Source organism: Tupaia chinensis, unplaced genomic scaffold (assembly GCF_000334495.1).
Source record: "Tupaia chinensis unplaced genomic scaffold, TupChi_1.0 Scaffold139724_1, whole genome shotgun sequence".
NCBI lineage: Eukaryota > Metazoa > Chordata > Mammalia > Scandentia > Tupaiidae > Tupaia > Tupaia belangeri.
The window spans coordinates 45,340-56,329 of NW_006199604.1; the positions used below are offsets into that span (position 1 = coordinate 45,340).

General features: G+C 42.0%; 1 protein-coding gene and 1 pseudogene across 1 annotated transcript; both read right to left on the reverse strand.

The window, feature by feature from the left end:
- Nucleotides 1-245: 245 nt before the first annotated feature.
- On the reverse strand, nt 246-1,980 carry LOC102473502 (lysozyme C; the record flags this gene model as incomplete). The annotated part of the gene is given in 2 exon segments (XM_014593071.2): nt 246-410; nt 1,725-1,980. Coding segments are annotated over 2 exon segments (301 nt in total), but the record flags the coding sequence as incomplete, so codon positions are not given.
- Nucleotides 1,981-2,071: 91 nt separating this feature from the next.
- LOC102473915 (cell cycle checkpoint protein RAD17 pseudogene) lies at nt 2,072-10,987 on the reverse strand (annotated as a pseudogene).
- Nucleotides 10,988-10,990: the final 3 nt, after the last annotated feature.

Sequence of the window (10,990 nt, forward strand, 5' to 3'; positions counted from 1 at the left end):
TGCGTGCGTGCCCAAGATCCCAAGAGTAGAATGGAGGAGAAAGGATTGCGGCATGACCATCCCCCCTGGGTGGTGATTTCTCGATTTCTGTATCTAAATCTCTCTCTGTCTGTCTGGAGAGCGCACGCGCCCTATAGTGAAAACCTCTCCAAAAAAAAAAAAAAATCCATTTGCATTGAAACTCTGCTCCTGTAAGTACCAGACAGGGCCATGCCAGCACTTAGACGTCGGTCGTCCCCTCTTACCATTGCAGGATATGCCACAGGCGTTCACTGCTCTCGGGGTTTTGCCATCGTTACACCAGTACCGGCTGTTGATCTGGAATATCCCATAATCAGTGCTTTGGCTTCCAGGATTGTAGTTTGTAGCTCGTGTGTTATAGCTACTCTCCCATCTGGCCAAACACATCCCTGAAAAGAACTGATTGTTAGTAATAAACAGAAACACCAAATGACTTACACCGTATACTAAAATCCATTCTAATTTAGCTATTTCTATGTTTCTAAGGACTTATTTTATAAGTATAAAGATGGATTTTACCTTCAAAATATTTTAACAGTTTGTTGTTAAAGGACTCCAAGAGAATCCTTTGGCAAAGTAAATCATTTTGTAATGCTAATTAAGCAAGATAATGTATTTTTAAGAATAGGAAAATAGCTGTTAATTATATAAAATTATATGATTGTTAAAATTCTGTGTCTCAGGAGTGCTAATATGAACAGTGACAGAAAGGAAATAGGTTTCTGTCCCTGTATGGAGAGTTTCAACATACTTCTTAAAAATCTCGTATCATGGCAGGAGAATTAATAAAGATAAAAATACCGATTACTTCAGGTTCTCAGAACCCTAGTTCCAAAAGAGCAATGGCTAGGATCAAATACCAAGACCCTGACAGAGCTGTGCCAAGTCCCCCAAAGTATCCTCTTGTCGGTCCGTCTGCTCCATTGAGTCTGAGACCCCGGGCAAACTGAGTGGCAGTACAAGCGTGTAACAGGTCCTGTCTTAGCTAGAATGGTATAGGGTATTTCTCTCCCCTGCCCTCATTCCTTAATCCGAGATCTTTGGATTAAAGCAGAGGTCCTCAACCCCTGGCCATGGACCATTACCAGTCATGACCTGCTAGGAACTGGGCCCCACGGCCGGAGGTAAGCAGCTGGTGAGCCGGTGCAGCTTCATCTCCATTTACAACCATTCCCCATCACTGGCATTATGGCCTGAGCTCTGCCTCCCGTCACATCCGCAGCGGCATTAGATTCTCAAAGGAGCGCAAACCCTGTGGTGAACTGTGCATGCGAGCGATCTAGGTTGCATGCTTTCTTGTGCAAATCTAATGCTGGGTGATCTGAGGTGGAGCTGTGGCCCTGATGCTAGCACTGGGGAGCAGCTGCAAGCACTGCATTGTGGTGAACTGTAGAACTATTTCATTATACATCACAATGTAATAATAATAGAAATAAAGCGCACAATCAGTGCAATGTACTTGAATCATCCCCAAACCATCCTCTCATCCTGTCTCTGGAGAAATTTTTTTTCACAAAACTGGTCCCTGGTGCCAAAAAGGCTGAGTCTAAAGGACCAAACTGACGCATTTCACCGTTGTAGTAGACATACCTGCAAGGCAATAAAAGTCAATTCCCTCAGTCCCCCTCTCCTGACTTACTCTCCCCTAGTAGCTGAGCCCTACCTGGCTGACCACCTGGAGGCCTGAAGGAAAGCACACTTACAATTGGCCAGGCTGATTCCCCTGTAGCCATCCAATCCAAGTCTTTTCATAGTTCGGGCCAACTCACACCTTTCAAAGATCTTGCCCTGCACAGTGACGGAAAGGAGCAGAAGCCCCAGAACAAGGAGAGCCTTCATGTTGACTGGGAAGCCAGACTTGTGATGACCGGAATGTTCTGGTCCCAGTATTTAAGATCTTTTCACTTCCTTCTTCTGGTGGTTTGGGGAAGGTCTCTGAGCCGTGTGGAAAGCAGGAACTGTTGACTGATCCACCGACTTTTAGTGTTTGAAGAGAATTGTTCTGATGTGCTAATAATTAACCTACAGGGAACTGATGAAGTGACGATGTTTAAAGACCTGGCTCAAGATGAAAAATAGCGCTGTTCCCAAATCCGGAACTATCTTCTATTTTATCATGAATTTGAACAACTATAAGAGAAAAAAGAAAACAATGAATACTTGTACATTTAAAAATGAGCTGTGTTGGGAACCAGCAGTTAGCATAATGGCTATGTCGCTGGACTCCCACGTAGTCGACCGCGGTTCGTGTCCCGGACCCGGTGGCTTAAAACTCACGCCGGGCGCGTGTGCGTGCGTGCCCAAGATCCCGAGAGGAGAATGGAGGAGAAGGGATTGCCATGCTCAAAATCCTGAGAGAAGAATGGAGGATAAGGGATTACAGTGTGGCCATCTCTCATGGCAGGGGTGGACAGCTGATTTCTCACTTTCCCTCTCTCTGTCTCTATCCAGTGAGCACACTTGCCCTATGGCAAAGACCTAAAAAAAATAAGAAGAATAAAAATAAATTTAAAAAAAATGAGCTATAGGGGCCGGCAGGTGATGTGGTGGTTAAGTGCTGAACTCCTACATGGCCCATTGCTGCTGGTCGAGTTCCAGCCTGGATACTTGTTTTCTTAGTCTCCTTCTCTTTCTCTCTTTGGCCATATTAAAATAATAATAACCATAATAAATAAATATTTTTAAAATAAGTTTTGATTGGAACCAGCAGATGGTGTAATGGCTACATCGCTGGACTCCCACGTAGTTGACCAAGGTTTGAGTCCCGGACCCAGAGGTTTGAACTTACGCCAGGCATGTGCATGTGTGCCCAAGATCCCGAAGAGAATGGAGGAGAAGGGATTTGATGTGGCCATCCCCCTAGGGGTTAATTTCTCACTTTCTGTCTCTCTTTCTCTTTCTGGCGAGTACATGTACCGTATGGCAAAAACTTCTCAAAAAAAATGAGCTGTGATTTTGTGATAACATTTTCATGCAATTCTTTTGTATACATTCACTATTTTGTATTAATCATTTTCACTTAAAATACATTATTTTATATACATTTTCTCAAAATGGACATAGCACAGCACTTGTCATTTTGTTTTTTGTTTGCTTATTTGTTTGTTTTTCTGAGAGATTTTTTTTTAGGGGATGTGCACTCACTAGAGAAACACAGAGACAGAAAGTGAGAAATCATCCCCCGGGGATGGCCAGGCTGCAATCTCTTCTCCTCCATTCTCCTCTTGAGCATTTGGGCATGCATTCACAGCCACCTGGCCTGAATTTCGAAGTGCCAGGTCCAGTACGCAAACCTTGGTTGACTACATGGGAATACAATGCCTTAACCACCATGACACCTGCTGGCCCCAGCACTTGTCATTTTATGAATATATGGCATGACACCAAGTGCTCAGCCAGCCTCTCTACTCTAGACCTTTTTTGTTACTATCATACATTTTTTTATTATGATAAATCAACGTTTGACCAATATACACAAGGCTCATGTGAACGACTTGCCTAATTTCTCTTCCACAACACCTTCCCTCCATTTCCACACTGGACGTAAGAGGTCATTATAAAACTGAAGGACTTTAAAAATCGAACCTACTCAAACACATACATCTAGAACTAAGGCTAGCATTAAAAATAATCATCTTTGGAGGATGATCAAAATCCAGATCTGCACTTCTGAATCTGTCTAGTAAGATAAATTATGAGCCCCGCAAAATGTCGTCACTTTGTAGTTACTCTTATTTTACTTTCCTAGACACAAGGATTTGCTATGCCACCTGGCCTGGCTGACTCAGTTTCTCCAGTAGCTAGGATTACAAGTGCTTGCCAAAGCACCTGGCTCTGCCCTCACTTTTTAAAAATTATTATTTTTTATTTTATACATTTAATCACTATACATCACTTTGCCTGTAAGTTTAATTTACCTAACATGAAAACACTTCATACCTGTTCAGTTGAGGATACAAAACACATTATCATCAAAAGATAATAACCCACTTCTGTGTCTCATAAATGTCCTGTCTCTTCATTTTCCTCCTTAATTTCCTTTCTTATATTCTTCCCCTTTTCCTGCCCTCCTCCCATATTGTCTTCAGAATCTATAACCATTTTCAATGCGTCTATGTCCTCCAGTCTCTCCGTTTCCACCATAGAGTGTCAACAGTCAGTATATGGTAAGTGGAGATATACAATGTCTCTCTTTCATAGCCTGGCTTATGTCACTCAACAACAAATCTTTCATATTTGTCCACTTTCTATTAAATGCCAGGATCTTGTTGGTTTTTTTTTAATGGTTGAGTAGTATTCCATAGAGGATATGTGCCATGCTTTTCCAATCCATTCATCTGTTCATAGATATTTGGGTTGGTTCCATGTCTTGGCAGTCCTGAATAATGCTGCAATAAAGATAGGTGTGTAAGCACATTTCCAACTGAGCATTCTCCTATCCTTTGGGATACCCAGCAGTGGAATTGTTGGATCATATGGTAGTTCTATTTGTAGGTCTCTGAGGAACCTCCAAATTGTTCTCCACAGTCTGCCCTTATTTTCATCAATGGCATTCTGCTTCTCTTTGGCTTATAAAGATGACTAGTTTTGACTAAATATTTGTTAGGGGACTGGGCTCCCAAATCAAGAATAACTGCATTCTCCAGGCATATTTTGAGACTTATTTTATATTTTATTATTTTTTAATTAAAATAGAATACTTTATTTATATAATTCCTTTTGTTATTATTAGTTTTTTTAATTTGACCACAGAGACACAGAAAGACAGAAAGTGAAAATGAGAAAGCAAGGTGCCAGGTCTGGTTCTCAAACTGTAGTTGACCACGTGGGAATCCAGTGCCTCCAACCACCATGCCACCTGGCAGCCCTATTTTATATTTTATTTTTAAATATTTTTTTGCCGTAGGACATGTGCATTTGCCATGGAGAGAGAGAGAGAAAGAGAAAACTCCTTCCCAGGGGGATGGCCACACTGCAGTCCCTTCTTCTCCATTCTCCTCTTGAGATTTTGGGCACACACTGCACACTGACACGTACCCAGAATGTTGTCCAAGCTGCCAGGTCTGGGACTTGAACTGTGCAATTAGCCATGTGGGATCCAGAGCCTTAACCACCATGCCACCTGCTGGCTATGAGACCTATAATTAATGTTAATTATTTAATAAATAGGCAGATTTTTGGAATCTAAAAAAGAAAATGATGAAAAGAATTAAGTTTTGGACTCTCTAATACTTTTCCCAAGCCTGTGCTAAAGCATATCTGGTTAATACTTATGCTGGTCTCGGCACTCTGCCAAAAAGATTAATTATGCTTTTTACATCTTTGCTCAGTTTTGATCTTATACTTTCTTGAGTTGTAATAAGGAAGTGCTTGCTTGCCATCTGGAATCTAACTGACAGCATGCTATAATGTGACTACTTGAAAGAAAGAGGTGCTTTTGATTCCCTTATCTCTCCCAGGGAAGCAGTTACAGGCAGTGATAACATTCATTATAATCCTATTATTTCATTGTAGGCAGGTTAAATAAAAAAATTATTTCAAAATAAAACAGCAAGTTAGCATGCTCTTTGGGCAGACTTTTAAACAGGAAATTTTCTATGTACTGCATGTTTTACTTGCTACAATACATACATTATCTTACTAGGGAAGATGACTATTTTGTTGTATTACAGTAGATAATAGTTATAATTATGCAGTCTATTTTTCCCCAAGATAGAAAAAATTAATATTGATGAGGGTTAGGACTCCAGACCCAGGAAGCAGATTTTGACAAAGAACATTTCACAATTTTGATTGTTCCTTTCAACTTTATCCTTAAGAGACAATGATTGACCGCAGTGTAAGATACTCTAAGAGAATGTGCTATAAGGCTTCTGTTAAAAGTGGTTGAGTGGGCCAGCCTGTGGCCTGGTAGCTAAGACAACTGGATACTGCATGACCTGCCACACATTTGAGTTTTGGACCCAGAGGCCTAAAACACTGTGCTCGTGTGCATATGTGCCCAAAGTCCCAAAAGGAGGGGGAAATGGAGGAGAAAGAATTGCAGCATGACTGTTCTTCTGAGGATACAAGGGTTGCTTTCCCACTTTTCCTCTCTCTCTCTCTCTCTCGCTCCCTCTCTCTCTCTCTCTCTCTGTTGCTTACTCTCTCTGGTGAGAGCACATGCAAAGTTGAAAAGAAAAAAAAAGGTATGCTGCTTGGAGCAAAATGGTAGTGCAGCCTTAAAACTAGATCATGTGGAAAGGTCCCACCAGGTATCTAGCTGGTCCCAGATATCCCTTCAAACAGTTGCAGGCATGGGCCTGCAATTCAGGCTGCCTGATGCTGGGGGTAGATCCAGATATGGCAGCCCTTGGGAGGATGCCTGTCTTCTCTCAGAGAGCTGCCCGTTGTCGAGATGTGTAATAGGCTACAGTGTCGCATGTTTCTGTTTAGCAGCACAATAAGACATATTGGCAAAGTCGGATGGCTGTAGCCATGGTAGCAGGTGGAGGGCGTCATGACACATACTGCAGCCATATGGAGAGGTCGAGTGTTTGGATCCCTCGTCCACCTGCAGACACTGAGTATGCCCAAGATCCTGGTCAGCTGGAAGGGTGGATGGAGGATTGCAATGTGGCAAACCCTGTGGGACTTCTATTTCTTTTCTCCCTCTCTCAGTCCCCCAGCAGCTTCTTTGAACAGGTCCTGCAGCCTGGCACGGATCAGAGCAGCTTCCTGTGGGAACATTCCTTATCAGGAATTTGACCCCAATCCAAAGGTGGCATGTTTTGACTTCTCAAGTACGTGGCCTGATAAAGGACCGGGGTAATGTTTTCAATAATTAGTGATTATTTCCTTTTATCTTAGTACTCAATATCCCTCCAATGTAAGCTCTGGCTCATGGCAAAATAAAAGATGCTAAACCATTTCTCTTTGAGTTACCCAACTGCACTGTCTTCCTGAATACTCACTTTTATTTAAGAGTGGGGTGGAAGAGGAAGCACTGATCTCTTTGGAAGCTCCTCAAATGATGTTTCCTTTTATCTTAGTACTCTATATCCCTCCAATGTAAGCTCTGGCTCATGTCAAAATGAAAGAAGCTAGATCATTTCTCTGAGTCACTCAGCTACACTGTCTCTCTTCCTGAATACTCACCTTCATTTAGGGCCGGGGTGGAAGAGGAAGCAAGGATCTCTTTGGAAGCTCCTCCAATGATGGTCTGCTCCCACATCTCCCCAGCCAGGGACCTCAGTGGTGCTTTAGGAATCCCATGAACAGAGTCAAAACGCACTCCTGCCCTCACAGGACTCCTGCACACACCGTGAGCCTCCTCCCTCAGAGGGTTCTGGGAGAACAAGGAAGGTGAGGCTGAGAGGTGAGGTCAGCCCAGCTGTGAGACTGAGTGTGGGCAGAACCCAACCCCTCCACCCCCAGCTAGGTTTGGCTATGGAGACAGTGCCTGACTCCAGGTGTCTTTCAGATTGGCATGGGGAGCGAGGGAGCCTCTGAGAATTCAGGCTCTTCTCTCCAGGAGAAATGTCAGGGCCCATAGCAGCAAACTACAGGTAAGATGAGACTTTCTTCTTAGTGCATCAGGGAGCCTTGGGAAATAGGGACAGAGGTGGTCAGAACTGAGGGAACGTACAGGGAGGCATATGCTCCTGACCCTGGGGAGTGGGGCCTGGGAAGTCAGATTGTTTTCTTTTCGGATCTGACACCAGCCAAACTACAGAACTAATCCAATTTATTTTTGCCATGGTCTTGCTATTGCTTTTTTAAAAAGACTTTTTGCAATATGGCATGTGCGCTTGTCGGACACAGACAGAAAAAAAGGGAAAGTAAGAAATCACTCTGTGAGAGGATGGCCATGCAGTAATCCCTTCTCCATTCTCTTCTTGGGATTTTGGGCATGCATGCACGTGCACCAGGTGTGTTTTTCAGGTGACTGGGTCTGGGACTCATACCGCGCCTTCAGTCATGAGAGATCCAGAGCCTTAACCACCATGCCACCTGCTGACATTTTTGCATTTTGTAAAGCATAATTTACTGATTCTTATCTGAAAGAGAGGTACCGCTGATAAGGTCTCCCCATGGATGGATCGGCCCCCAGTTTACCAGCTAGGATCACGAGCATCTGTGGGTAGGATGTTCGGGTTGACCTGGGATCCAAACCTAGGCCTGCCAGGTGGCCCCCGATCTGCCTACTTCCTACACTACTGTGTCCAGGCCTGCTGTGCTTTGAGTCAAGTAATTATTAATGCTGAGAGAAACTAATGCTATCCAACACCACCAGAAGAACGGATAATAGGAATTACTCCTGTAGTGTTAATAGAGGGTCACAGTAGTCTCTAGCAAAAACTACAAATTGTCACGAATGTGTGACAAACTCATCCCTTGTCACTGCTATAGTTTGCCATAAATTTATGTTTTGAGCATTGTAATGAGATTTTAAAAAAATGAAAACTTGATCCAATTAAGATGCCAAAACATGGGGTCTTTGGAAAGAGATTAGGACAAAGGTCCTCAGGCCATAGCTCCCATAACTGAGTTCTAGGGACACTTGCATAGTCCCAACCACACACAAGGGCAAGCGCAGAGCAGTCCTGCTGGGCTAGAAGGTCCTCTTATGTCCCTCCCTCTGCCCTGGCACCAGCCCTGTGCTTGCTACAGGATCGGCCAGCAGTGATAGTCACTTATTAGAGAGGCCAACATGGCTGAATTGGAGATGCCAAGGAGAGGTCAGCTATGTGGAAGACTCTAATACTCATCTGTAATCTTGAGTCTTATTTTAGTCACCAGAGCATAAATTCCTGAACAACAAACACTCAGAGTTTCATTGACCAGTCCTAAATTCATTCACTTACTAGACACCTTGTACTTGGTCCAAGGAATTCTGAGGCAACAGAGTGAGCATGGAAGAGAGGGGTTGTCAAGGAGGAGGGTGAGGCCCTCTTGTGTGTTAAAGAATGGGGTGAAGTCACACCACAGTCCTTCTTCCTCCATTTCTCCATCCTATCAGACACACGAAGCCGGTGTGTCTTTCAGCTGCTGAGCAGGGATTTGAACCACAGTTAGCCATGTGGGATCCAGCTCCCTTAACCACTCTGCTATGGAGCCAGTCCAAAAATCTTTTAAAATCACTCTTGATTTGTTCAGGGAAAACTGCTCAAGAACTGACAATAATCCAGATAGCAGTAACAAGGGCATGATGGGAACTGAGAGGGCTCAAGAGTCATTTAGGAGATTGAATAGTCAAGACTTGGGGATTACTGAGATCAACTGAGCTAAAGGGGAAAAGAAAATGAAAGAATACTACCTTTCACTTATCAAATGCTTACAACCTGCTTGTCACTTAATAGACACTACCTACAATTTTTACAGGCATTTTATAGGTAAGAATAATTTCTATTTTGGAGATGAATAATCTGCATCCCAGAGAGGTCAAGCAACTTGCTCAGAGATGGAGCCAGTAAGCAGAAGAGCTGAGATTTGGATTTAGGTCCGTTCCATCCTTTTTGATCCATTATATATACATATAAAAACTGAAGTGGAAATGGAATAAATTCTATTCAGATCCTGTTATCCTGTGATGGGCAATAACTTCTTGGTCTATTTGTTGTCTGATTTCCCTGTCTGATGAAGTGGTGAAACCCATTTGATTGATTTTTAAAGATGAGCATTTTCTCTGAGAGGTTCGTGTAACATACCAGGCACTGTCTTAGGGGTTATTTTGAATCAATATATTTGATGTGGATCAATGGGTAAAATAATTCTGGGGGATATGTCTTTGTGAATATTTCTCAATACTTTATGAATAATTTCTGGAATCTTTAAGCTTCCAGGGCCAAAGCAATGAGAACTATGGTTGCATCTCAGTTCCTGTTTTCACTTTAAGAAATACTTTTGCTTCCCATTTTGGTCAAATTACAAAACTATCTTTTTAATTTACACAATACCCAAGCATTCAACATTGAGAAATTGTAATGAAATTGTTAACTAATTTTCAACATGTGATGAAAAGCACCTTTGGTTGCAAAGAAATGGAAATGTTTACATTTTGATTTCCTCTTTTTAGAAGAACATTCTGATTTCATTTCTGTATTAGGATCTATGGATTTAAGGCCCTGTATAATCATTTTTTTAATATTAAGAAATGGCTTTATTGAGAGATAATTTACATATCATTAATTTCACCTATTTAAAATAAATTGTATTTAAACTGTATAATTCCTTTTTCACCTTACTATTTACCAGAAACAACTGGGGTTTGTGTAAGGGTCAAAAACTTGATCCTCCTCCTTGGCAATGAGCAAATCTTCGGGCTTTGTTGGAATGCATTATACCTCTTGTGGCTACAGATGTACTATATTCCCTAAGTGAAGAGTGTGTATTCCAGTCACCACTGAGGATATTTGCAAAAGTCAGAAACTCACTGGTTTTCACGAGATCATCTACTTCCATGAAGAAACCCATGTTGCTTTGGTGGAGATATAAATTATGTAACTCTCCTGACATATGGAAATTTCTGCAGCTTCCTCAGGATGAACAGTAATGTATCCCATTCATACTCTGAAAAATGAGAAGGCAACTGAAGTGAGTCTACTTCTGTTAAAGATGCTCTTTTACAATAAAGAATTTTCCCCAAAGTTCTGAAGAGAAAGAGAGAAACATCTTTGCCACCAATAGCTTGAATCTCATCATTTTCAAAAATCCTATCGGGATTTTTCCTTCGTTTTGGTTTTGATAGCATAGCATCTGATTTTACTGACATTGCTTTCTTCCTTGGCCATAAATTGTTCTCTCCTTTTGAAGATAAAAACTGAAGACTATTTATTGCACTTCTGATATCACCAGAACATCTGTGACAGAGCAACTCTAGAGAAGTTTTACCAGGGACAATAATTTTTCCTCCATTCCTACTAGCTTCTATAGTCACTATCCGATTAAGAAATTTCATCATTATTGTTGGTGCCACAGGGTTGAAACT